General features: G+C 34.4%; 3 protein-coding genes across 6 annotated transcripts in view; 2 read left to right on the top strand and 1 right to left on the bottom strand.

Annotated features, from left to right (window-relative positions):
- The window catches only part of LOC126732522 (uncharacterized), a 47,508-nt gene extending 24,885 nt beyond the window's left edge, over nucleotides 1-22,623 (top strand). Inside the window, exons 1-5 of one of the 2 annotated variants that reach the window (XM_050435429.1) lie at nucleotides 16,601-16,872; nucleotides 18,092-18,781; nucleotides 21,761-21,850; nucleotides 21,937-22,004; nucleotides 22,333-22,623. In XM_050435429.1, coding sequence (XP_050291386.1) covers nucleotides 16,831-16,872; nucleotides 18,092-18,781; nucleotides 21,761-21,850; nucleotides 21,937-22,004; nucleotides 22,333-22,468 — 1,026 coding nt within the window. In that variant the 5' untranslated portion in view covers nucleotides 16,601-16,830 and the 3' untranslated portion in view covers nucleotides 22,469-22,623. Of the gene's footprint in view, nucleotides 1-16,600; nucleotides 16,873-18,091; nucleotides 18,782-21,760; nucleotides 21,851-21,936; nucleotides 22,005-22,332 lie in introns of those variants that run through there. The other variant, XM_050435432.1, reaches the window with a different exon arrangement.
- Nucleotides 101-3,294, top strand: LOC126732523 (uncharacterized). Its single transcript, XM_050435433.1, has 4 exons — nucleotides 101-883; nucleotides 2,420-2,509; nucleotides 2,608-2,675; nucleotides 3,004-3,294. The coding sequence occupies exons 1-4, from the start codon at nucleotides 230-232 to the stop codon at nucleotides 3,137-3,139; spliced, it is 948 nt and encodes a 315-aa protein (XP_050291390.1). The 5' UTR covers nucleotides 101-229; the 3' UTR covers nucleotides 3,140-3,294.
- On the bottom strand, nucleotides 3,264-27,807 carry LOC126732521 (sugar transporter ERD6-like 6). 3 transcript variants are annotated; one of them, XM_050435426.1, is made up of 18 exons: nucleotides 27,257-27,794; nucleotides 27,005-27,067; nucleotides 26,817-26,906; nucleotides 26,637-26,696; nucleotides 26,476-26,541; nucleotides 26,331-26,396; nucleotides 26,159-26,234; nucleotides 25,880-25,944; nucleotides 25,662-25,754; nucleotides 25,412-25,492; nucleotides 25,224-25,308; nucleotides 24,682-24,728; nucleotides 24,510-24,572; nucleotides 24,348-24,407; nucleotides 24,147-24,203; nucleotides 24,005-24,064; nucleotides 23,004-23,118; nucleotides 22,582-22,919 (listed from the first exon to the last, which is right to left on the bottom strand). In XM_050435426.1, the coding sequence occupies exons 1-18, from the start codon at nucleotides 27,440-27,442 to the stop codon at nucleotides 22,807-22,809; spliced, it is 1,446 nt and encodes a 481-aa protein (XP_050291383.1). In that variant the 5' UTR covers nucleotides 27,443-27,794; the 3' UTR covers nucleotides 22,582-22,806. The 3 variants fall into 3 exon arrangements, with proteins under 3 accessions (XP_050291384.1, XP_050291383.1, XP_050291385.1); XM_050435428.1 differs by lacking the exon at nucleotides 27,257-27,794 and adding an exon at nucleotides 27,184-27,237; XM_050435427.1 differs by lacking the exons at nucleotides 22,582-22,919; nucleotides 23,004-23,118 and adding an exon at nucleotides 3,264-3,882 and having other exon boundaries at nucleotides 27,257-27,807.
- Between the last annotated feature and the right edge of the window lie 180 nt (nucleotides 27,808-27,987).

Genomic DNA, 27,987 nt, shown 5'->3' with positions numbered 1-27,987 from the left:
AGACTATTTTTTCCAAGCTGCCACAACATAGGTAATGTTGTTGTATTCAAATTAATTTCCATTCCATAAAAAAGCTCAATTTTAATTACTGATAACAACCCTGCACCAAACCCTCTCCCAACTTCTTGCCTTTATATGTCACTCAATTACGCAAGAGAGAAAAGGAAACAATAAGACACTACCAAAAACTGTGAAAGACAGATCAAGAGAGCAAGCTAGCTAGGTAGACATGGTGAACCTTGTGGCTGCACAGAGACCCATGTTGCATGGGCTAATGAAGATGGCTGGTGTGCAACCCTACACTGTGGAGATCGAGCCAGGCACAGTCATGAGCTTCTGGGTCCCAGTAGAGACACTCAAGAAACCCAAAAAAAAGGGTGAAAAGCCTGAACCCCCAGCTAAACCAAACAAACCTGTGGTGGTTCTAGTCCACGGGTTCGCTTCTGAGGGCATCGTGACATGGCAGTTCCAAGTTGGTGCGTTGTCCAAAAACTACTCGGTTTACATACCGGACCTCCTCTTCTTCGGTGGCTCTATCACTGACAAAACCGACAGGTCGCCGAGTTTCCAAGCGGAGTGTTTGGTTACGGGGTTAAGGAAGCTTGGGGTGGAGAGGTGCACTGTGGTTGGGTTTAGCTATGGTGGGATGGTAGCGTTCAAAATGGCTGAGCAGCACGCAGACTTGGTTGAGTCCATGGTGGTGTCTGGGTCCATCATAGCCATGACTGACTCAATCAGTCAAACCACGCTGCAAGGCCTTGGGTTCTCTTCTTCTTCGGAGCTGTTGTTGCCTACTTCTGTTAAGGGTTTGAAAGCTCTTCTCTCTGTTGCTGCTCACAAAAAGCTGTGGTTCCCAGATCGCCTTCACAAAGACTTCCTTGAGGTTTGGTTGCTTTCACCGTTACTGTTATATGTATGGCAAATATGGCATGCAGTTCCATTACGTTTTGGCATTGTGTTATCTGCATTTTTAGTGGTAATCAATTCACATACTTTTTGTGAATGAACTGCAATGATAATTAGGTTCAACTAGCATCCTTGCACAGCAATCTATTAACCACTTCAATTAGACCCGATATCATTTTCTAAACTATAAGTTCGTAATCAATTTAATTAGAAGACTAGATATATTTAGAATAATTTTCAAATCTATATTAATGTATAGAATCTTCATAATTTGGAACTAATAGTTTCAAGAATATAGTTCTTTCATAAACTAACTCAATTAATAAAAGAGCCATATATAATAGTCAAATATGTAGGAGAGTTTATTTTACTGTTTTGAACAAGAGACCCAAATCATTGTTTTGATTCTTTTATATAATTAATTAAATTTATTAAAGAAATAAAATATTATTTTAGAAGAATACGACTTGAAAAAAAAAATTAAAGTTTTAAGTTGGATGTATTAGGATGCTCTCCATATAAAATGGATTCATTTGATGGTTCAACCATTCAAGTTAAAAAATTAAAGGTATATCTAATGTTAGATCATTTAAATTTTTTAATAATATAGTATTTTGTACATCATTAAATTTAAGAAATAAAATCTTAACCATAAAATAAATTTTCTCTATTTGAAATGAAATGAAAAGTATCTTGTTACTTACTAATATGATAATTATCTATGAATTCTAATCTTTTTTAATGGATAAATGTTGATAACTGATTGGAGGTAAAAGCTATTGCTATAATAGACTAGGAATTTAAATGCAGCTGTGTTGACTTGCTTTCTTCATTTAAGTAATTGTAGTTGGAAATAGGAGGCTCATTTTAATTTTTTGACAAAAAAGGAGGTCACATAGTATTTTTATTAAAGGGACTCTTTATTAAAATGAATATTATCGAATTTTAAAGAGGTATGAAATTTATTTGAAAACTTTTGGGCTGGGGTTGGGGAGTGCATTTTAATCAAAGGGACTTCTTATAAATTGCCAAAGGGTATAGAATAAAATATAGAGACTCTGGAGCTCCCTGGTTTCCACGTGGTACCATTGTTAATCTTCTCAATCACCACTTAGCAGTTGGAACTTAATTTGAAGGAAGTTCCCTCAAATTAATGTGGAGCAAAAATTTTTCTTAAAAAAAGAAAGATATGTTACTTATTATATTGGCAACGGCATTTGAATAGTGTATTTTATCCAAGGTTAATGAATAAATGTCGCGTATAATAAACTATAAAGTATGTATGACATAATAATATAATAATAAAATCATGAACGAAATTAGAGTAAGCATCCAATTAGATGAAGACTCTAGAATGATAACATAACTTTTGGTGGACATACTAATCCTTGACATCAAATTGGAATACTAGATGAAATAGACATTAACATTGATATAAGCATTATAGGCAGTACTATAGCATCATTCACAATTCTTTTGGCCGGTACTAACTGGAGTCCTAGAGCAATTATAGGTGATGTTCACCAACAGGAAGGAGAGAGGTGAACTCCTAGAAGGCTTAGTCATTAGCAACAAGGATACCAAGGTTCCCAATTTTCCACAGGTAATTTAGATCTAATGTTTATATGTACTTGTTAGGGGGTTTTTTTTTTTTTTTTTTTCCAGAAATTATAGCCTTGTAACACTTGCATATTTTTGCAGAAGATACATCTCTTATGGGGTGAGAATGATCAGATTTTCAACCTGGAGCTTGCCCAAAACATGAAAGGGTAGGTCTAATAACTCCCTATTGAGATCACGACACTAAATTTAGGCTATTTAGATAGCAAGCCTATTTGAGAAATTATTCACTCCTATGACATGAATCCTTCCTCCTCTCACAAGGGGTGTGGATCTTACTATAGGAGGAGTGGGGACGGAGGACTCCTGTATGAGTGGATAAATTCTTAGTCTTTTGTTGATGCATCTAATTACCCAATTAATAGGTCAATTTACATAAGCTATGGACCCTGTTGTGGCCACCATAAGCAAGAGAAGTATTAATTTAAAGCCTTAAAGTTGCACGAACTAAAATGATTTTAAATAATGTGATTATAGGCAACTTGGAGAAAATGCATCATTTCAAGGCATACCTAAGGCTGGTCACTTGGTTCACCTCGAACGGCCTTGCGTTTACAATAGGTGTTTGAAGCAATTCCTTGCCTCCTTGCACGCAAATAAAGCCCAAAAATGATAATACCAATAGTAAGTAGACATTATTTGTACTCTGTGCCAAGGTCAGTGTTAAAGTTCAATGAAGAACGATATAGTTTTAAGTGTTTAACATTTCAATAGGTGAAGCTAAGATTGTTTCAAGATTTGAATAAATTTTGCTTTCATTTACTTTTATTATATCCGACTCCATAGAGCAACTGCTGAGAGACTATTGTCTATACATGATACCCTATAAATAACATACAAAATGGTTGGAGAGATTATGTAGATGATCTCTGCACCTGCATGTGACGCTTTCTGCATGGTATTGGCTTCAAAACCAGTTTAAGATGAATACATGCTTGAGCAACAAAGTTCATCTAAATGATGACTGAATCTCTTTCTGAGTTTTTTCTTTATGATCCGTTTGAATTGAAGAAGAGGGAGATGAGTAGAGTAGAGTAGATTTGGCCTAAAATTAGTCTATTTTAAGCCAACTCTACTCGACTCCCTCTCCTTCCCCTCTACATCCAAACAGGCTCTTAATTTCAGGAACCCAAAGTGACACAAAGACAACAGTAAAAGCAGAAACCAAGGTGTAAATGGTGAAGGTGCCTGTTGTAATGAATGAATCATATCAGTAAAAACATGACACACACATGCACATGCGCACACACAAATGTATACCTCCACTATTCCAAGTCAAGAGTAAGTTTGCAGTCATAGCCAATTAGCCAATGTTGCTATGCTGCCAGCAAGGCCCTTAATGTTCAAGGGAAGTATCTGAAATGTGCAAGTTGGGTGCCCAAAAAAAAAGCACTTCAAAGCAAAGTGATTCATTTCAATTTGTTTTTTCTGTTCTAAAAGAAATACAAATAGACATGTTATCTACAGGAAAATTCTGAGTTCATCAACCTCAATGAACATTTCAAACATTTAACTTTTGGACACAAATATTTAAAACTTTTTTACCCTTCTGATGATGAAGAAAAATTAAAATATTGAGGTTCTATGAATCTATATTTTGTGGTTTAAATTAGGGAGAATCTCCCCTGGCCCCAGGGCCTAGATAAATATACAAAGACCTCCCTTATACTTCTGAAATTACAAGTATATATCCCTAGTCGAGTTGTCAGCTCAAGAGATACCAATATTATTCTGTCTTCACCCTCAATCCTTTACTCATCTCTATCACTGAACTCAAAAGTTTATCCAATAATCAGGGCCGGCCCTTCCATTAGGGCAATTAGGCAATTGCCTAAGGCCCTCAAGTGGAAGGGAGGCCCCATAATTTTAGAAAAGATGGGTTAGTAGGGGGAAAAATTTTGGTTTCAAATGAATTTAAAAAAATCCGGCACATCCTTTTAACCAAAAAACAAAATTTCTGTTATACCCAGTTAAACATTGGTAGCACAAAAATTTTTTTTTGGTCTAAATAAAATCAATTGTCCCAAAAATAACATCATTATCCTCTAGACAAACCAAAATTCAACAAGATAAACTACAAATCCGGTCTAAGAAATTAACCACAAAACAATCAATAATCAAAACAAATAAAAAACCTCAAATCTCTAAAATTTTTACCGTCACTTTCTCATTCTTGCTCTACTTTTTTCTCTCAACTCTTGCTCTCAGCCTCTCTCAATCTTTCTCTCCACTGTTGCTCGGCCTGGCTGCCTGGCTCAAGCTTCATTTCCTTCGATCTAAATCATCTGATCGCATCTGATCTGAAAACTCTGAGGAGTGAGGACTGCCGAGCCGAGCCGACTGCCTTTTTTTTTTCACTGCTGTCGTCCTACGTTTTGATTCTAGCATTCTACACTGCAGAATGAGTTTTGACTTTCAATGTATCACATGCACAGAAATACGAAATGTGAAATCTGAAATCAGCCACCATCAAATCAACAAATAAATGAAAATTTTAAAACAATTCAAAACTCCTTATATTTGTAAAGCCCTTACACTCTCATTTTATGACAATATTACTATTAGACCCCTATTTTAAAATAAAGAGTTGAATATACTGGGGTATTTTAGGAGTTTTAGTAAAAAAATCATTAAATCTAATTTCATTCCCTCCAATTCCTTCCAATTTCGAAGGGAATGAAAATTTGAGATTTTAAGGGAATAGAGAGGAATGAGTATTCCCTCCTACCCATCCCATTCCCTCCTACTTAAACTCCCAAACAAGGGAATGAGCTTTCCATTTCCATTCCCTCCATTAAAACTCCCAAATAAGGGAAGGGAAAAATATTCTAAAATGATTCTTTTCATTCATTTCCATTCCATTCCCCCCTCTTAAGACTTCGCTTGAGAGTTCATAAGGGAAGGGAATATAATGAAATTGAATAATAATAAGGGAATGGAAATGAATGGAATGGAATGGAATGAAATGTATTTAAGTAAGGGAAAGGAATGGAATGGAATAGAATGGAATTAAGTAACCTTGATTGGATGTTTTAAAATAAAAGAATGGAAAGGAATGAAAATGAATGGAATGTAAGTAATCTTGTTTGGGAGCAATATGGAGGGAATGGAACGGAATCATTTTATGACAATATTACTATTAGACCCCTATTTTAAAATAAAGAGTTGAATATACAGGGGTATTTTGGGAGTTTTAGTAAAAAAATCATTAAATCTAATTTCATTCTCTCCAATTCCTCCCAATTTCAGAGGGAATGAAAATTTGAGGTTTTAAGGGAATAGAGAGGAATGAGTGTTCCCTCCTACCCATTTCATTCCCTCCTACTTAAACTCTCAAACAAGGGAATGGACTTTTCATTCCCTCCATTAAAACTCCCAAATAAGGGAAGTGAAGAATATTCTAAAATGATTATTTTCATTCCTTTCCATTCCATTCCATTCTCTCTTCCCAAGCGAAGCCTAAGAGAAAGTTTGGTCCAAAGAGGGGCTAACTTAATTACAACAACATATGATAATGTTAGGGGAAGAGTTTCATTGAGATTTGTTTACTTTAAAACATTACTTTAAGTCATACACTTGCTTGCATTAATCCTAACCCTTCTCAACTACCCCTTGCAATCAAAAGACACTCCTTAAAATTGAGTACATAACCATAAAACTTTAAACTGAGTGCCTAAATTTCCCCTTTACCAACATTTTCTCAGCAGCCAACCAAAATGTTTAAACTAACTAAACATTTTGATAAAACCCTAGCCAAAAAAGCTCAAACACCGAATATCCCCTAACATATCCATTTGATTCACACGCAATTAAGTGACTTAAAGCCTCACAAACTGCATAAACGAAGAGAACACAACCAAATCACAAGGATCCCATCACAAAACAGAGTGATACCAAAACAGAGTGAACAAACAAACCAGACCATTTTAATCACGAATTTAAAAATACCCAAATCACTACTCAAAATCTCAGATACCACAAACCACATATCTTAACTCGTAAGTCTTAACCACAAATCATATCGCAAAAATCATTATAAAAGAAATTAAGAGAGAGAGAGAGAGAGAGAGAGAGAGAGAGAATAGAGTGATACCTGAGATTGGTAGAAAACCAAAGCAATGGGCTGAGGAAGGCAACATCAACTTCAACGATGAAACCCAGAGAAAGCTAGAGCTTGGATCGACGATGAAACTCACGAAATCCAGAGAAACCCAGGCTTGTCGACGTTGGGTGAGCGATGAGATAGAGGACTGGGCAGAGGCATGGATCGGTCGCTTGGGGCTTGGGTCGGCTTGGGACTTCAATGGAGTGGGTTAGCGGTGGGCTGGTGACGTTGAGGCCGACGGCAGTGAGACAGAGAGGTGAGAGTTCAGAGGGAGTTCAGAAAAGGGTTGGAGAGTTCAAAGGGAGTTGAGAGTGAGAGGAGAGCAATGTTAGGAATACCGTTTTGGTGCTCATTTCGATTTGTCTATTGGAAAGGAATATTTCAATACCGGATTGGTACCGGTTTGTTTCGCATACTGTTTTGGAGTTAACTTTTTTATATTTTTTTTTAATTTATAATTTTATATACTTATATTTCCTTATATATTATTGGTCAAAATCCATATAATTTATTGAGTCTTAAAACTATAAGTCCATATTTCAACTAATATATCAATTTCAAGTCTAAAAATCTACCCAATATTTATAATAAGACTATTGATTCTCAAAAAAAAATACTATTAAAATAATTTTACTATTAAAATATTCTCAAAAAAAAATTACTATTAAAAAACCAAAATATAAAAGCCAAAGTTAAATATTAAAATAGTTTTATTATTTATATATTACGTGTGAACACACATAAACAAAGCCTAAAACTTTTTGTCAAGTCTCTTTCTCATTTCCAACACCTAGTCACGTGCTAGGTTCACAAAACAAGAAAGAAAACACAAAACTAGGCAATGAAAATTCAAAATAGAATTGAAGAAGGATCAGCGGACGAAAAGAAAGAAGAAGAAGAAAAAGAAGAAGATGTAGCAGCAGCAGCAGCAACTGCCTCTGCCATGGCTTGGGTTCATTCTGGCAACCATCGACGTGGTGGAAACTTATTGTAAAGGGATGAGTACATGAGCCATTCAACTAGTAAAGGACCGAAAGTAAGATGAACTGCGATGGGTGGCTCTATTCAGGTAATAGCCATTAAAACTTGAAAAGGAAAAAAAATTTCTGCATTTATTAGTAGATTCAGTATCGGCGAAAATATGTCTACCGGCCGAAATTCACTAAAACAGGCCGAAATGGGCTAGAATGAACCGAAATTTGGTTCAAGGTGAAACAAGAGGGTGATTTGTACCAGTTTAAGGACTAGTACGAAATTTTCTGGCCGAAACAAAACGATATTAATAACAATGGAGGAGAGTGATAGACACGGTTGGATAAAAAGAATAAAAAAAAAAAATCAACAAACAAATAGTATTTTATTGGGTAGAGAATTAGAAAGTATTTTTTTGCTTCACTGCTGTATCACTCTTTTTAGTATATAGTGGTGCTAAAAATAGCTTTTTAGAGCATTCACAGTAGTAGAGCTAAATTTTTAACTTTTTAGCTACACAAAGAGTCACTTTATCTATTTTACCTTCTCACATCCTACAGCAATGGAGCTATTTTAGCTTTTAACACAATAAAATAATATAAATACTACAATAAAATAATATTTCATTCAACCACCAACACACAACCACAACCACCATCAAACCCATAAAAATCACTGCACAACCACAACCCCGCCATGCCCATCAAAACCAGTGAAGAAGAACAAAAAAAGAAAGCAGAAAAATCAACATAGCCAAACCGAAACCCATGCTCGAAACAAAAACCCAGCCCAAAACACAAACCCAAAACACAATCACAGCCCGAAACACAAGCACAGCCCGAAACACAAAGCCGAAACATCGAAAATAGAAAAGAGAGGCAGAAATGGGTCAGGTTGGCGGTTGAGTGTTGGTCGGCAGCGATGGGTCTGTAGTGGCTAGGCTTGTGTAGATTGGCGATGGGTCTGTGGAGGAAGAAAGAAGAGATGGAGAGGCAGTGAGGAGAGAGACACAGAGAAAGGAGAATGAAAGTAAGAAAGAATAAAAAATAAAAAGTAGTGTGAACGTAAAATAATTTTTTTTTTTTTTTAGCTTTCAACTACAGTACACAGCCATATATAGATGTGCACTGTAGCAATGAAGGTAAAAAATTTTACCTTTAACTCCATTGCTGTAGTGTGGATTTTTGTGTTTTGGTGTAGCTAAAATAGCTATATAGCTATTTAGCTACACTACCGTGAGTGTGCACCACTATTGCTAGTGTTCTAAGGCTTGCTTTCTACTTTAGATTTGTTAAGAGGACTGGGTTGTGGCGGGACGTTTCACATTTAGGCCTTCAATTTTATTTTTTTGTTAAGCATGCGTGTTTTGTGTGTGTGTGTGTGTGTGTTTTTTTTTTTTTTTTTTTTTTTTTTTTTTTTGGTTATAGGTGTAATAGAATTTGTTTTATGTTTTTTATGGGTGGGTCTTGGCAGGCATCTTCTTGGTCGGGTTGAGCTTGTTTTTGTTATGACTGTTCTTTTTTTTTTTTTTTAAATATTAATCTTGTGTTTATATATATATATATATATTTATATATTTTAGTTATTGGTAATATAATGAATAAATCTTTATTTATGCAGGTTGAAATTGCTAAAAACTTGTTATTATTCGATGAAACTACAACAATACTTTTTATATAAATCAAGTTCTATTTCTCATTTGCTCTATACTTGAAAGTTATTTTTTATTTTAGCCTTTATAAATATATTGTTTGATTAGAAATGTCTACTAGAAAATATGCATCTGGATATGAAAAACTTAAAAAAAAAAAAAAAAAAAAAAAAAAAAAAGAGTCTCAAAAAGGATCAATGGATAAATTTGTTATTAATAATAAACAAAATATAACACAAAATTTAGATGAAAATATCACAAATGAAAAAAAATTCACCAAAAAGAGTTAGAAGATAATGAAATTATACAATTGCAAGATTATAATGATGTTCAATTTTGCAATGCAACAAATCTTGATAATGAACTTCAAAAGAATTTAGAAGAAAATGAAAATAATGATGAAAATGTCACAAATGAACAAGAAAAATAGTCAATTTAATTAGTCAATTTGCACCTCAGAAGGAAAGAAAAATTGATTTAAAATTAAATCTATTATAATATAAAAATATTAATTTAATTAATACATAAATATAAAAAAGACCTCATTTTAGTTCTCGCCTTAGACCCCAAAATGTCTAGGGCCGGCCCTACAATAACCAACATCATCAAGAAAATCACCTTCACCATTTTTAGCACCTTCTACAAAACTGAAACCTTTACCTCTAATTGCAGAATTATAAACCCTACATCCAGCACAACAACCATTCCTCGTTCTTAATAATGGTTAGAATGGTAAATAAAATTTCTACAAATACAAGGGAGATCCTTGTATCATCAACTAACCAAGGAAAGGTCAGTGTAATGTTTTCTTTATCTCATCAATGAACAAAGATATTCAACTCAACTCAACTCAACTAACCTTATTCATGCCAAAGCTCATAATCGTAATTTAGTAACCAATGAATGAATAACTTTTTTTTTTTAGAAACAAACACACACACACACACACACACAAGGGAGAGAGAAGGGGTTCTAACAACTAAGATAAAATATTAAGCTAATTTCAGCTATCCAGAGTATGACTACTATTAATCATCAGCACAAGTTGGCTTCCCAGTATGTGTGCACAATCTGCAAGTTAGGGAAGTCTTCAAAAAGTTTCGGTGAGTAAAGGCTCCAATAAAAATTTGACAATGGAGTTGTTCATCAACTAACACATAAAGTTCCACTATCAAACTTGTAGTTTTTAGTTCCTTCACCAATAGTAGCCCATCTCTAAAAGCCCACATTTTAGTCAAAACACTATAAAGATTCCCACAAATTTTGGCAAAATCTTTTATCCAATCTCACTTTGTGTCCCTCAAGAGACCTCCTCCACCAAATTGTCACAGATAGGGGTGTCCATGCCACCTATAGACTTGCCTAACCCGCCAAACATTATCATACCCAACCCATCTCCAACTGATTTGACTGCTCCGTTGGTTAGCTGTAGGTCTCAACCTTCAAAAACCTGACTCTGATGGGTCGATTACAAGTCTCCTCCTCCAAAACCTGAGCAAATTGGCCTGACCAGAAAGCAAAGCAAATCCAGCGATTTTCTCCAATTTCGACGGCTTTTCAAGTTTGATTCGGTGAATTTTAGCAACCAAGATATACCAGATCTGATAGATATTCATCAAATCAAGCAAGTTCTCCGCAAGATTTGGCGAGATCTCACTAGATTTGACAAGATCTCGTCGCTCCATCTTTTTCGATGATTTTCGGCTTCACATGAAACCGACTGCCAGTAGAATCCTTACTTGAACCGACCAACCCGATACCCTTAAGGGTTGGTTGTGGGTTTGGCAGTTCCCCATCCAATTTGATTGGGTTGATTGTGGGTTGGGCACAAATCCAACCCAAACCAACTTGTGTACAACCCCCTTGATTACCTAATGAAGAGCCATCTATGTTTAGTTTCACCCATCCTCTTAGAAGGTAGGGGGTTTGCCAAGTAACTGTCACCCATTGTTTTGTTGAGTTAGCCTTACAAGCCAATACATTAATAGAAAAATATTTTGCAGCTTTCTTTATGCATTGCTTAAGGATGCTTTTAGAGGTATTTGAACTACAATATTCCAAGATTATCCATGCTGACTGGACATGCTTTTAGAGGTATAATTATATTGCAACCAATCCATAAGAAGTTCATCAAAAGACCTCTGACATTCAGAGGGCACACCCAGCTCCTTCCAAAAAGAATTCACATGAGATCTCTCTCGCAGGACGTGGTTTAGAGACTCTAATTGAGTATTTTTTATATTTTCTAATTTTAGATGCATGAATTTACTTGTAAATATAATTGACACAAAATTACAATATAAGTGGAACATGAAATTGCAATGCATTGAAAATATAAATATATTTGACATCAAATTATTGTTCAATCAAAAAGACACTTGCACAAAATTGAAGTGTAATTAGAAGCTAATTTGAATTGGATTTGGGTTCTAATTGTGCTTCACCTTTAATATATATATGTTATGAGGGGAGATTACATTTTTTCCACCCTAAAATAATACCGCATTTTTGCACTTACCCTATATATTATGAAAGTGCACAATCAACCCCCTAAACTCAAACTCGTGTAACACCAATTAATTGGATGAACTCCATATCTCTTAAGAGTCCCATCTTCACCTAACCTTTCTTCACCTCCCCTCTTCTAGATCACAAAAATTCCATCCTCAAATGGTAAACTAACTAATGATAGTATTGGACTCAAGTAAATCAAAAGCATTAAGGTCTCTTTGGAGGCAAAAGGTGAGACGTTAGAAATGAAGGTGGACGTGAAGATTGTATTTGGTTTGATTTAAGAGTGCTGTAGGGTCCATTTGGTTGGGTGGATTTTCGAGAGGATGGAAAAAAAAAAAGGAGAGAAAAGGGGAGGAGAATGAAATTTATTGGGGTGTTTGGTTGGGTGGGTTTGTGGAAGGAAAATTGGTGGGCCGGGTGTTTTCTCCATAAACCCACCAAAATGTTTTCTCTCCAAATTAGGGAGAAACCCAAAGAGAAAACATGGATGCCAGCAAAAGACCAATTTTACCCCTCTTCATTGTGTCTGCGCGTTGAGTAACTTGAGTTACGTTTTCCTTTTCTTTTCTTTTGTTTCAACATTTTAACGTTTAATCAAACTTTTACTTTTTTTTTCTTTTTTAATCAACGGTGGGGGTTCTTGGTGGCTTTCGCTTCTACTTTTTTTAAAAGGCACCTCTAATTGTTATATATATAAATATATATATATATATATATATATATCAAATAACAAAGAAAAATAAAATAAAATATTAATATTAATGATGTGTTATTTTATATAAGGTGTTATTATTTTAATTTTAATTGATAAAAGTGTTTTTTTTAATGATTGTAAGGAAATTATTTCTTATATTATGCAATAGGGGCATAAGAGTAATTTTATATAAACTACATTTTCTATCCCCTCACTTTTCTTCTCAACCAAACAAATTAGTTTTCCATCCCTCTACTTTTTCACCTCTCCAACCAAACACAAATGAAGGAAACTAAAAACTTGTCTATTCTCCTACTTTTCTATTCTCCCACTTTTCCATCTTTTCAACCAAATGGACCCTTAAGGTCGTTTTCAATGAATATCAACTCAATCAATTCTTCGTCACCACTAGTGCCGACAGTGATTCAATTTTCCTCTTCGTCCTCACTTTCTCATTTCACTCTCTCTTTTTTGTGATTGTATCTGAAATAGGTTTGTTGTATATGTTTTGGGTTTTTGACAAATTTGAAAAACTTGTGAAAGAGGCAGAAATGAGTTGGTGTGATTTGTTGTTGGGTTATTTACGATTTGTTTTCTATGAGTTAAGAAAATAATTTTCTGTGGTTTTATAAGGGATTTTTGTTTTTATTTTTTAGTTTTTTAGGCTTGTGAAAGTGGATTTTTGGGCTCGAGATGGGATTTTCTCAATTGGTGATGGATTGAGTATTTTTTGTGGATCTAGGATCAACACAAAAAATAAAATCTATTGCAGCAGTTTAAAACCGCCTCTAAAATCACTTCTAAAGGCTCATATGGTTTGTTGTGGCAACTCAAATCATCACAAGAAAAGTGTCACAGCAAGGTATTGCGAGGCTAATGAAAATTGCCACAATAGAACATACAACACGACAAGGTCCCACCATGTTTCCCTAATGATTAGAGCTACTGCATTTATGCATTGTATAAATGTGATAAGTAGGGGTGTGCAACCAACTTGCTGACCCGCCAAAACCGACCCAACCCAACCCAACTCGTTGGGTTAGGTCGGTTTTTAGGGCTTAGTGCTGGTCGGGTTGGGTTACAAAAATTTTTTTGATAGCTAGTCGGGTTGGGTTCAGGTCATAAAATTCCAAAACCACCAAACTCGACTCAACCCACCCATATATTTAATATGTTACATAATTAATAAATTTTTTTAAATAACCAACTATTCCTCCTATCTTATATAAAAACCAATATTAATGTATTTTAGTTCATATATTAATGTATAACTGAGTTGGAATATTAGTTCATATACGAATGTATATTTTATTTATCAACTCAGGTGGCAAATGTGATATATTTTTTTCTGCTTAATTTAATAATAATAGTAATAAATAAAAAATTGTCCAATCCATAAGTTCAACCTGACCCAACTCGAATCATGTGGGTTGGTTTGGGTTGGGTTGGAATTATGTGATGAGTTGGGTTGGGTTGAACTTTTTTTAACCCACCATGGTAGATTGGGTCAAAAAATTTCCTTAACCCGACCCAACCCGACTCATGCACACCCCTAAACTGATAAGGGAAAAATCACTTTTATTATATATAAAATTATTCTAAAGAGTCATCTTTCTCTTTTTATTCATTACTTCATTTTATTTTATCTTATCTTAAGTATGTGTGGGCTATTCAGCTTTGTCGTCCTCCCTCCCTTCGTTATACCTATATATATATATATAGGTAGTATTAATTTTTTTTTATATAAAAATATTCTAGGGAGTCATTTTTCTCTTTCTATTCATTACTTCATTTTATTTTATCTTATTTTAAGTATGTGTGGACTATTTAGCTTTGTCCTCCCTCCCTCGAGAAAATACATAGTGTTTTTGGTGCATGCATCTTCCCTCTCACATGAAGGTGGACCCCACAAGTATGGGATCCATCCTCATGTGAGAGGGAAGATACATGCACTAGAAACACAATATACCACCTCCCCTCCCTCCGTTACACCTACATAATAATTTTCCCCCTACATATATAGGTAGTATTAATTCTTGATTTGAAAGTTCTATGAAGAAAAAAAATCAATCTATTCTCAAAAAAAAAAAAGAAAAAAAAATCAATCTATCAAAAAAAAAATCCAAACAAAGTGCTCTCTCTAATTAATATTATGTCTCGTATTTAATGTATACACCACTATCCTCCAACGGTCAACAACACCACCCACCCCTCTTTAGCCTCTTGTCTTTAATGTATATGCCAACATTTATTTTAGCACCAAATTTATTTTTGTTCACAACTTCAAGGCAATCATAAGTTAGATAAGATAAATTCTTTATCATTTTTATATAAATCAATAATTTTTTTTCACGCTTGCAGATTGTCACATAAGAGTTTTGTCAAAAAAATTATAGTCTCACATTTACTCAAATGTTAACACTGCTACAAATTTTATTATATAAAATTTACAAACTAACTAATGTTGCAATGAATAGTTTGATAACTTTGAATCACCAAATAAATGAATGTTTGTTGTAAATTAAATAAAATATAAAGACAAAAATAGGAAATATGAGAGTAAGATTATACCTGAATTATTTCTTCTCCAATAGCTATCCACCTTGTCATAGTATTTCTAACACTAAATACATAGGACAAAACTTAGGTACAATACCTTAGATGTTATTTTAGATTCCCCTATTAAGATTCAGTCATGTGACTACTTAACTTTAAAATACACTTCCATCCCATGAGAAAAAATCCACATGGCAGAATCTTAAAAGGAGAACTTAAGTAACAACACCTAAATACTGTATCTAAGTCTTGCTCAAATACATTTATATCTCTCTTTGTTATATGTCTCTAGTATTTTATCATTTCAATCACAACCTTACAATCCCTCTTGTACTACCTATTTATAGAAAAAAAAAAAGTATGGACAAGTCTTAATTGAAGGAGTAAATATCTACTCCTAAAGAGTAGCTCAGTGTCAGCTTCACTATAGAAGCAATTGATACCGTCGCCTAAGGCCCCAAGTATTAAAAAAAGCCTCAAATGTTAATTTAATTAAGCCTAAATATTAGCCAATAAATAAAATAATATTTTTTAATCAAGTGAAAAATAAGAAAAGAGAGAGAGAGAGACAGAAATGTTATGTTCACAGCATTTTTCACAACACTTTTATAACAAATGCTAAGTAGGCTATTATGGATGGCGAAAAAAAAAAATTCAGTGGTGGTTTCAAATTATAATCGGTAACAACTTAACACATAGGATTTGTTGTAAAAAAATATTATGAAAGTAGTACTTTTCAAAAAAAAAAAAAAACAATACACAATTAAAAAAATTCACAACGTTTTTCACAATAGTTGAGTTGACAAACCTATCAATCTACACACATCAATAGGTATGAAAAGTTTTATCAAATTTTTTGTGTCTATAGACTCTTTTAAAAAAAATCTGCATAATTCATGTTAATTTGTAAAAATTTTGCATCTACAATAAGATAATAAATTTTAATTAATATTTAATTTTTAAAACCATATTTAAATATATAAAAAACCTCAATTTCAGTTTTCATTTTAAATCCCTAAATACATTAAAGGTCTATTTGGGATCTGCTTATTTTGCTAAAACTGAAAATTTTTTGTTGAAGGAACTATAAATAAAGGTAAAAGTTAGCTGAAATAGTACCGTAAGAGCTATAAATAGTACCAAAAAGTTCAGTAAAACCCATAAATAGTAATAAAAATAAACTGAATAGTAAAATAAGTCGACAAAAATAATTTTTGGCAAACGGGCACTAAATTGCCTCTAAAGTAGCTCTTACCCTCAGTGGCGACGCCACGTACAGGTCAGGGTGTTCCAGGGAACACCCTGACCTGAAAAAAAAATTATATATAATAAAAAAAAATGTATTTGTTCTATGCTGGGAACACCCTCAGCCACAAAATGAGGAATACCCTCAAATTAAAAAAAAAAAAAAAAAAAAAAAAAAAAAAAAAAAAAAATTGTACAGAGGCAAGCCCACGGCAAGCCCAAGTGCCCAACAGATTACAAACAAACCCACAGGCCACAAATTCTCACCCAAAAAAAAAAAAAAAAACAGAGCAGCGCAGCGCCTGTTTGTAGGAAATCCTTGTCCAAAAACTTATAAAAATAAATGAAATCACTAAGCAAACCCTAACCTAAAGACAGACAGAGGTCATAGAGAGCAACGTCGCTTGTTGAGGCTCATCCAAGCCAAGTAGCCAACGCCGCTCGTCGTTGCTCATTGGATTGGAGGACGGAGATCGCCAGTGCCAGATCGGCAGATCGCTCGCCCACCGGCTCATCCGCTCGTGCCCAGTCCAGTTCAGGCCTCCCGCCTCCCTGCTCGCTGCTCGGATGCTGCCGCTGCTCCGGTGCTCCCTCCGACCCTCCCTCAAGGTATTTCATTTTTTTTCTAAGCTACCTTCTCTCAGTCTCTCTCTCTCTCTGAGTCGCTCTCAGTCTCTCAGTCTCTCTCTGACTCTCTCTATCTTAAATGAAAATTATTAAATGACTCTCACTCTCTCTCTCTCTATTCTTTAATAAGACCAACTCAGTAACTATCTCTCTCTTTTGATTGGCCGAACTTTAGTCTTTAGCTTTATTAAGTTTTGTCTATTTTTGGCTTTTTGAAAATTGAATTTGGCTTTGTCATCTGTTGGTGTTGGTGGGGGTGTGTGTAGTGTGTTTGTGTTGGTGAAATATTAATTATGTTTTAGTGTAATGCGTTATGTGTTATTTGTGAAATTTTCTGATTGGCAGGGCAGGTGGATGGGCACATGGGATGGAGTCGGGTTGTACAAGTGCACATTACACAGTTTTAGTGATTTAATTATTGTGCTATATATGCTCATGGCATGTGTAAATAATGTGCACATTAGTGGCTCTTTTAGTGCTTTTAGTGTAATGTGCACATAGGACTAAACAATATAACAGATTAAAGCAATATAATTAATGACAAATAAATTAAAGTAATATAGTTTATTGTTGTATTAAACAATAATAATTGAAGCAGTATAATTAACCAATAAATTATAAAAGACAAATAAATTAAATTATATTAGGTTAAATAACAATTAATAATTTTATAATTAATAAAACAACGATATAACAAATTATAGTTTATAAAAGGCAAACAAATTAATGAAACAACTAAACAACAATAATTAATAATTTTATTAATATTTCAAATGAACTTATAGTTTATTGTATAAGTAGCTTTGTTCATTTATTTTCTTTTCACTTTTTTTCCTTTTGAGGTTTTTCGGTGTACAATATGCAAATTTGTTTTGGTTTTAAGAACATTTTTTTTTTTTTAAGCACAAATTTCATGCTGGTCAAATCTTGAATTTCGGCTAGTATTTACCGAAACATTCCAAAACACCCGAAATTTTTTCAAAGTAGAATAGGAATACCCTGGACAAAATTCCTAGAGTCGCCACTGTTTACCCTAGAGATTTAGGATGTGTCTTACAAATTGCCTGCGTGTAATAGATTAAGATTTTTAACATGTTTAATTTTTTTTTTTTTTTTTTTGATTGAAAGAGATATTTAACAACCTTTAAATTATTATTTTTATTCACTCTAACTATAAATCTCAAGCTTTTTCCTTGATCAGTTATCAACAGAGAGAAAAGAAGCAAAGACACTTAAAACTGTGAGAGAAAAAGAACTTGATATGGTGAACCTTGTGGCTGCACTGAGGCCCACGTTGCATGGGCTAATGAAGATGGCAGGTGTGCAACCCTACATAGTGGAGATCGAACCAGGCACGGTCATGAACTTCTGGGTCCCCCTAGAGACCCTGAAGAAGAAACCCACTAAAAAGGGTTACAAGCCCGTGGTGGTCCTAGTCCACGGCTTCTTCTCTGACGGCATAATGACTTGGCTATTCCAGGTTGTTGCTCTAACCAAACAATACTCAGTTTATATACCGGACCTCCTCTTCTTCGGTGGCTCTATCACCGACAAAACCGACAGGTCACCGAGTTTCCAAGCGGAGTGTTTGGTTGCGGGGTTAAGGAAGCTCGGGGTGGAGAGGTGCACTGTGGTTGGGTTTAGCTATGGTGGGACGGTAGCGTTTAAAATGGCTGAGCTGCATGCAGATTTGGTTGAGGCCGTGGTGGTGTCCGGTTCGGTCATAGAGCTGACTGACTCCACCAATGAAACAATGCTGCAAAACCTTGGGTATTCTTCTGTTTCGGATATGTTGTTGCCTACTTCCGTTAAGGGTTTGAAAGCTCTTCTCTCTGTTGGTGCTCAGAAAAAGTTGTGGTTCCCAGATCGCCTTCACAAAGACTTCCTTGAGGTTTGCTTGCTTGCTTTCACCGTTAATGTTGATTATTGTTGGGTTAAGATAGTTTGACTCTAATTAATTAATTCAATTACCCAAGTTCACTAATTAGGTTAAATTGCTTGCAAATCGTGAAGACACTAACAAATCACCAATTAAACTAAATATAACAAAAATTATATTGACATGGTGATTTGTTGATAAATGGAGAAAACCTCTCGCAAGGCAAAAACTCCACTGAGTGAATTTAAGATCACCACTCTCAAAAATCTATTAATTAATAATCAAGCGGTTACAAATATAAGAAATCTTACTATTATCCTAACCTATCCCAAAATAACAACTTACAATTGAACCTTTACTCCATTACCCAATTAGACTTAATCTTGTAGTAGTCTTTTTTCCTTTGATGCACAAATCTTCAATCTGTAATTAACCCTTTTGCATAGATCCAGTACATGACTAACTCCAGCAACTTGAATGGATGTTGTTAACTGCAAAGTTCTTCACTTCATTAACAATGAAAATCAAGAAGCACTTGGTTGTAAAACCCTATGTTGTACAAATGCAGTAGTTTCTCACATAGATAAACTCTTAGTCTTTGTATCCATATGTGACAGCTTTTAAAATAAGTATTATATATGTCTAAGGTTGTGAAAAAAGAAATCTTAAACAAATACATAAGTTTGGGCCGAATTTTAGATCTGAAAATCGTAATTCTCGATAGATTGAGCTTCAGTTGAGCCATCTATCGAACTTCTCATTTAGTCCGATAGTAGTATCTGTCAAGCTATCTGTCAAGGCTTAATGAAATAACTTTTCTTCACTTGTTTCTTGGACTAATCTTCATGTCTTTAATATGAACACTTGATATACTTAAACAACATATTTCTTGATGTATTAAGGCCAACTTAGATCTACCCAATTACATGTAAAATGTATTTTGTCAAAGGATTAGTCAATTACATAAAATATGACCCTAACAATTATATTATGCTGTATATATAGCATGTGCAGTTCTGTTACGTTATCTACGTTTTTTGTGGTAATCAGTTCACATACTTTTTGTGAAGGAACTACAATGAGAATTTGATTCAACTAGCATCCTTGCACAGCAGTCTATTAATCACTTCAATAATTAGACACGATATCATTTTCTAAACTATAAGTTCGTAATCAATTTAACTAGAAGACTAGATATATTTACTATTTAGAATAATTTTCAATTCTATATTAATGTATAGAATAATCTTCATAATTTGGAACTAATAGTTTCAAGAATGTCGTTCTTTTATAAAATAAAATAACATTTATTTCATTATTTTGTATAATTATCTAGAACTCAATTAATAAAAGATCCATAATAGTCAAATATGTAGGAGAGTTTATTTTACTGTTTTGAACAAGTCACCAAATCATTTTGATTCTTTTAGATAATTAAATAAATTTATTTAAGTAATAAAATATTATTTTAGAAGAATATGAATGAAAAAAAAAAAAAAAAAGTTGGATGTATTAGGATGCTCTCCATATGAAATGGATTCATTTGATGGTTCAAGTTAAAAATTAAAAATTTCAAGATGTATCAAATGTTAGGCCATTTAATTTTTTATTTAATAAAGTACTATTTTGTAAACCATTAGATTTAAGAAATAAAATCTTAATGGTAAAATAAATTTTCTCTATTTAATGCATCAATAGGCTATCTTTTTCCTTTCTCTTATAACAAATCCATTCTTTGAAATCCCAAATACAATAACAAGTAGCCATTTAGGCCCATTTTTCAGAATACACAACTTTAATGGCTTAGCCCAATAACAAAGTTGTCCAAGTTGGGATTTGGGTTCCTTTTGGTTCACTTCTTACAGAAAGACTTACCATTTTACATTCTGTTATTTCATTTTTACATTCTGCTGTATTATTTTTTGCAATCTGCTGTATCATGTAAAATTTTGCTATACTGGTTATGTTAATTATGTCCTTGATTAATTTTCTCAACGTAACTTATCCTCCTCCCACAAGATATTTGCTTTTGAACCTATAAACGCGTGCCAATATTTGTGAACTAATTTACATGCATTTATTAATAGTTGTTGTCTTTGTTTTTGGAGGCTGGGTTTGTGCAAAGACCGGCCCTTTAGCAATGTTCTGCTAGAATAGTGGGCTAGGCCCAACTCTCCAACCCACAGCATAACAAGTCCTAGCCCAGCAGAACGGGCTCAGCCCAATAGAACAAAAAAGCCCCCACACTTACTAATATAATTTATGAGTTCTAATCTTAGTTTGTTAATGGATAAATGTTGATAACTGATAGGAGGTAAAAGCTATTGCAATAATTGACCAGGAATTTAAATGCATGCTGTGTTGACTTCCTTTCTTCATTTAATTAATTCTAGTTGGAAATAGGAGGCTCATTTTATTTTTTGACAAAAAAGGAGGTCACATATTATTTTTATTAAAGGGACTCTTTATTCAAATGAATATTATTGAATTTTAAAGAGGTATGTGAAATTTATTTGAAAACTTTTTGGCTGGGGTTGGGGAGTGCATTTTAATAAAAGGGACTTCTTATGAATTGCCAAAGGGTATAGAATAAAATATAGAGACTTTGGAGCTCCCTGGTTTCCACGTGGTGCCATTGTTAACCTTCTCTATCATCACTTAGCAGTTTGAACTTTGAAGGAAGTTCCTTCAAATTAATGTGGAGCAAATTTTTTTTTTTTTAAAAGAAAAAGAAAAAAGATGATGCGTTACGTATTATATTAGCAACGGCATTTGAATAGTGTATTTTATCCAAGGTTAATGAATAAATGTCGCGTATAAACTATAAAGTATGTATGACATAATAATAAAATCATGAAAGAAATTAGAGTAAGCATCCAATTAGATGAAGACTCGAGAATGATAACATAACTTTTGGTGGACATACTAACCCTTGACATCAAATTGGAATACTAGATGAAATAAACATTAACATTGATATACGCATTATAGGTGATGTTCACCAACAGGAAGGGGAGAGGTGAACTCCTAGAAGGCTTAGTCATTAGCAACAAGGATACCAAGGTTCCCAATTTTCCACAGGTATTTTAGATCTAATGTTTATATGTACTTGCATTTTTTTTTTTTCCCCAGAAATTATAGCCTTGTAGCACTTGCATTTTTTGCAGAAGATACATCTCTTATGGGGTAAGAATGATCAGATTTTCAACCTGAAGCTTGCCCAAAACATGAAAGGGTAGGTCTAATAACTCCCTATTGAGATCACGACACTAAATTTAGGCTATTTAGATAGCAAGCCTATTTGAGAAATTATTCACTCCTATGACATGAATCCTTCCTCCTCTCACAAGGGGTGTGGATCTTACTATAGGAGGAGTGAGGACGGAGGACTCCTGTATGAGTGGATAAATTCTTAGTCTTTTGTTGATGCATCTAATTACCCAATTAATAGGTCAATTTACATAAGCTATGGACCCTGTTGTGGCCACCATAAGCAAGAGAAGTATTAATTTAAAGCCTTAAAGTTGCACGAACTAAAATGATTTTAAATAATGTGATTATAGGCAACTTGGAGAAAATGCATCATTTCAAGGCATACCTAAGGCTGGTCACTTGGTTCACCTCGAACGGCCTTGCGTTTACAATAGGTGTTTGAAGCAATTCCTTGCCTCCTTGCACGCAAATAAAGCCCAAAAATGATAATACCAATAGTAAGTAGACATTATTTGTACTCTGTGCCAAGGTCAGTGTTAAAGTTCAATGAAGAACGATATAGTTTTAAGTGTTTAACATTTCAATAGGTGAAGCTAAGATTGTTTCAAGATTTGAATAAATTTTGCTTTCATTTACTTTTATTATATCCGACTCCATAGAGCAACTGCTGAGAGACTATTGTCTATACATGATACCCTATAAATAACATACAAAATGGTTGGAGAGAAATTATGTAGATGATCTCTGCACCTGCATGTGACGCTTTCTGCATGATATTGGCTTCAAAACCAGTTTAAGATGAATACATGCTTGAGCAACAAAGTTCATCTAAACGACGACTGAATCTCTTCCAGAGTTCTTCCTTTAGTCTCAGGAACCCAAAGTGACACAAAGACAACAGTAAAAGCAGAAACCAATGTGTAAATCGTGAAGGTACCTGTTGTAATGAATGAATCATATCAGTAAAAACATGACACACACATGCACATGCACATGCACATGCACACACAAAAATGTATACCTCCACTACTCCAAGTCAAGAGTAAGTTTGCAGTCATTGTGATCACCCAAGATGTTAGCCAATTTGCCAATGTTGCTATGCTGCCAGCAAGGCCCTTAATGTTCACGGGAAGTATCTGAAATGTGCAAGTTGGGTGCCCAAAAAAATAATAATAATAAGCACTTCAAAGCAAAGTGATTCATTTCAATTTTTTTTTCTATTCTAAAAGATGTACAAATAGACATGTTATCTACAGGAAAATTCTAAGTTCATCAACCTCAATGCACATTTCAAACATTTAACTCTTGGACACAAATATTTAAAACTACCCTTCTGATGATGCAGAAATATTAAAATATTGAGGTTCTATGAATGAATGAATCTATATTTTGTAGTTTAAATTAGGGAGAATCTCCCCTGGCCCCAGCGCCTAGATAAATATACAAAGACCTCCCTTATACTTCTGAAATTACAAGTATATATCCCTAGTAGAGTTGTCAGCTCAAGAGATACCATTGTTCTTGTCTTCATCCTCAATCCTTTACTCATCTCTATCACTGAACTCAAAAGTTCATCCAATAACCAACATCATCAAGAAAATCACATTCACCATTTCTGGCACTTTCTACAAAACTGAAACCTTAACCTCTAATTACAGAATTATAGACCCTAAATCCAGCACAACAACCATTCCTCGTACTTGACAATGATGAGAAAGGTAAATAAAATTTCTGTAAATACAAGGGAGATCCTTGTATCATCAACTAACTGAGGGAAGCTCAGTGTAATGTTTTCTTTATCTCATCAATGAACAAAGATATTCAACTCAACTCAACTAACCTCACTCATGCCAAACCTCATAACCGTAATTTAGTAACCAATGAATAACTAACATAAACTATTGGGCTAATTTCAGCTATCCAGAGAATGACTAATATTAATCATCAGCACAAGTGAAAACTTAAGCAACTGAAAGTACTTAAACTTTTCTTATTATGGTTACAATAGTGATGATTGCATACCTCAGACATTATAAGCCAAGGAATAGCTCCAACCCCCAGAGAGAATGAAATCACCAAAGCCTGTGGTTAAAGTTGGTCAAACAGACTGAAAAATCCTTGAAGATTACAAACTATACATAACACTGCATATGAGAAACCATACCACAAGCCCTACGAGTGACAGTATCCCAAAAATGCTAGAATCTTCTGATACAAGGTCCTGGTATTGGTGAAGAAGGGAAAAGAAAGAATTAAAATGAAATTTAAACATGATAGGTATATCATATATGTCATGCCTGCTTTATAAGCCCTAGGTAAATGTAAAGACTTATACATATAAAATACTGGGGGAAAAAAGACCTACCTCTAGATAAAATGCAATTGCAACAAGGAGAAGGCTTAGAGTCATTCCAGTGGATGATATCTGTGCATGTGATTTCAGATTTTGTAATTTTTCTCCAGGCCATGTACACAAATAACCATTTTAAGGAAGGAAAAAAAAAAAAAAAAAAAAGTTCCGACGCACAATAAGAAGCAGCTTGCGGCCAGCTTTGTCCACCAACCAAGTTGTGATCCCAGTAGCAAGAACCTACAGAAATGAAGGCCTATTTTAAGCAACTCAAATAAGAACTTATTTTGCAATGTTTAGATATCTACATGAAGAAGCACACAATTGTATGTATTGGGTCAAATCTTACCTGAATAACCCCAAGTCCAAGAGTTGCAACATTACTTGATGATAGCCCTGTTTATATTCATAGCAGCTGATTAAACAAGGTAAAATAATAGAATGCAAGCCACCTTCAACATCGTAGCATGACTATAGTAAGAAAAACCTTGGTCAATTTGTACCACTGATCCACTAAGGATGTATTAGGTAGGGTGAGAGTTCCAGTGTGAAAAGGTAAATTGGGTAAGGAAATTAGTGAGCTTAACATAGGTAATTCACTCACATTAAATCGTCCTTTTAACACAGGGAAGCAGGAAGAAAATTTTAGGCAATTACAAACAAACAACACGTGTTTCTTTCCTCTTTTGTGGAAAATGCTTATTGGATAGATGTCCAACATCAGATTTGTCCTACAAATATATCATACCCAAATGCATACTATCATGTAAAAAATGCATGCTTCAGACATTTTAAGTCTCCATGCAAGATAAGAATCTGTCAGATTCTTAATTTAAAGCTATAATGAATAATATAATAACAGCTCAAAGCCCAAAGAGATGTTGGTCTAACCAGCACTTTCAAAGATGTTACTTGAATAGAAAAAAACGCCATTGATACCACTGAGTTGCTGTAGCACAAGTAATCCAATTCCTATCTGCAGCATATGGTAGTAATCCATCAGAAGGGGATTCTAGTTTAAAAGAACAGAAAACAACCTTACAAAAATTAAATAATTCTTTTAAAACAAACCAGTCTACCGTTAAAGGAAACCAGTATCTCTTTCTCTTGAGATCTGAAAACCGGATTGTGGTTCTTTTGCTTGTTGATGCTACAGATCTCTGTAAAAATTACATCAATAATAAATGATGGTAATGTTAGAAAGAGAGTTGAAGTTGCACTTGTGCAATAAGATTATTAATGTCATCCAGAACTTTATGGTGCTGAACGTATTTCACTAAGTTTATAGTCATGTTGGATTTGAGAATTAACTGGTAGAACATTCAATACCTTGATTTCATTCACTTCAATAGAAATGTCTGTATCAAACCCCCGTAAAACTTGCAATGAGGCTTCAAATTCTTCGGTCATCCCCATTTTGGCCTAATTCCCCCCCCCCCCCCCCACCATAAAAAAAAGGGTAAAAGAAAAGACATGCAGGAGAAAATCAACAAAGATAAAAAGATATCAGAATCCAATCAATACAATATTTATTATATGATTCTTACCAGCCACCGAGGAGATTCTGGTATGAAAAATAAGCCAGGAATCAATATTGTACATGGCAAAATTCCTGCAATGATTTGTACAAGTTTCCTTAATTCAATCCGCGCATGTATCAATGCATTCCATAGATTATTAACGTTATGTACAACCAAGGCTATAAAATACTTTAACAAAGGAAAAGCCTTTTTAAGTACTTCAAAGGGTTAAAAATGATTTTGTTGGCCAAACAACATTCACTACTTTGGAGGAAAAGCCCACAGTATGGCGTCCTAAGCTCTTACCTAAAACTGCAAGCATCCTCCAGTTGACAAACAGACCCAATAGATAAGCCAGCATTATTCCAGTAGTCACCGCGAGCTATACAAGCAAGAAATCAACTTACTTCGATATCTTTATTAACAAAAGCAGCAACAATAACCGAGTTGAGAGACAAGTAAATACAACCAAACCAACCTGGTTAACAGACCCAAGGGATCCCCTCATGTTTTGTGGTGATATCTCAGCTATATATACTGGTACCTAAACATAATAATCACACTAATTAATTCCATTGAAGGATTACATCTATATAACAAGAAATGAGGGGCTTCAATGTTACCGTGTAAGATATAATACCGACGCCAAATCCTTCCAACAACCTTCCCATGTATAAAAACGACACATCCTACAAAACGCGGCATAAACTAAATGCAACATAAAAAGCTTGTAAACAATGTAATACCAAGAAGATGATCAAGTAAGTAATCAGTGATCACTCACTTTGGCAAAGGATATTGCTAGCCATCCGATTATATTAGGGATTGCGGCAATCATAAGTGACTGCGATTTGGCAACACAAAGCGGCAATCAGCAAAACTAATATTGCAAATATTGAAAAGCTTTTAAGCATATAACAATGTGAATGCAAAAGAAAATGAAATTCAATGAAATGTATAATACCCCTTTACGCCCAATGTACTCTGAAATTTGACCACTTGCAATTGCCCCAATCATGGCACCCACATTTGACAATGAACCAAATACAGAGAACTGATTTTTTTTTATTTTTTTTCAAATAAAACAGTGTCAATCAATAGCACAAAAAGAAAAGGAAAAGAAACATAAGAAGAAGAAAAAAAGTGTCACACCTCTGAGACTGAGAGTTTCAAGTCCTTGACTATATCTGCTTGCGTAGGAGAAGAATACCCACACTGTAAAATTTTTATAAAAAAAAAAAAAAAAAAAAAAATGTAAAGAGAGAATGATTCTATAGATATGTGCGAAGGGTAAGTGACATGGGAACCTTTTTTTTCCATATGGGACCCACCACTTTTCTACTCGCAATCGCAAATCATGAGATTGGATGTAATATTGGTTGAGGGAAATGGATTAATACGTACGGTGAATCCGAATTGGATGGGGCCGAGGGCGACGATGAGGACACAGAAGAGGACGGAGATGGAGCCGTCGCGAATCATTTGGGCGGAGGAGCCCATGATGCTGGACTGCCTGGACCCCATTCGGTACCAGCTCCCCGTGTGGAGGAACGGCTTCTTCAGCTCCTCAGATTCGTCCCTGAAACTCATGGCGGTCGCTTCTGTCTTTTTCAGAGTCCCGTTGATGTCGAAGATCAGAAATATTTATTTTCGAGCTGTACCTGTTTGTTGAAATGCCTCAGAGAGAGAGAGAGAGAGAGAGAGAGAGAGAGAAGAGACGGGAAGAAGAGTAATAGTAATTATTAAAAAAACAAAAGAAATTATTATTGAGGGGACAAAGACAAAAGTGTGAGGTTGTTGGTGTGTGACTTCTGGAAAGTGAAACAGACAGATAATAAAAATGGTAATGACGGATTTGATTTTAGGGCTTATCCACATTTTTCTGTTCTTTTTTTTTTTTTTGGGCGCTACAGCTGTGTGAGAGGGATGTGACCATATCAACGACACTGGAATTCATTCATTCACTCTTTAACAGTTTTTCAAAATGGACTCTCATTCTACACGTACCTTCTTTTCTGTTCAAGACTTCAAGCTTCATTGGCATTCTCTATAATCTCGTACACTTCTAGAACCTTTTTTTTTTTTTTTTTAATCAACTTCTATATGTGTATATATATATATATATATATATATAT

Source organism: Quercus robur, chromosome 6 (assembly GCF_932294415.1).
Source record: "Quercus robur chromosome 6, dhQueRobu3.1, whole genome shotgun sequence".
Lineage (NCBI taxonomy): Eukaryota > Viridiplantae > Streptophyta > Magnoliopsida > Fagales > Fagaceae > Quercus > Quercus robur.
Note: the sequence above shows the minus strand (reverse complement) of the source record. Positions and strands in the feature narration are given on the sequence as shown.

Bases quoted from the DNA above. Each gene is read 5' to 3' on its own strand.
- LOC126732523 (XM_050435433.1), top strand. From the start codon at position 230: ATGGTGAACCTTGTGGCTGCACAGAGACCCATGTTGCATGGGCTAATG. The intron at 884-2,419 runs GTTTGGTTGCTT...GAGCAATTATAG, and splicing joins TTCACAAAGACTTCCTTGAG to GTGATGTTCACCAACAGGAA. The intron at 2,510-2,607 runs GTAATTTAGATC...ATATTTTTGCAG, and splicing joins AGGTTCCCAATTTTCCACAG to AAGATACATCTCTTATGGGG.
- LOC126732521 (XM_050435426.1), bottom strand. From the start codon at position 27,442: ATGAGTTTCAGGGACGAATCTGAGGAGCTGAAGAAGCCGTTCCTCCAC. The intron at 25,493-25,661 runs GTATTGAATGTT...TAATTTTTACAG, and splicing joins TTGAAGTGAATGAAATCAAG to AGATCTGTAGCATCAACAAG. The intron at 24,729-25,223 runs GTTAGACCAACA...GAATATAAACAG, and splicing joins TAACATCTTTGAAAGTGCTG to GGCTATCATCAAGTAATGTT.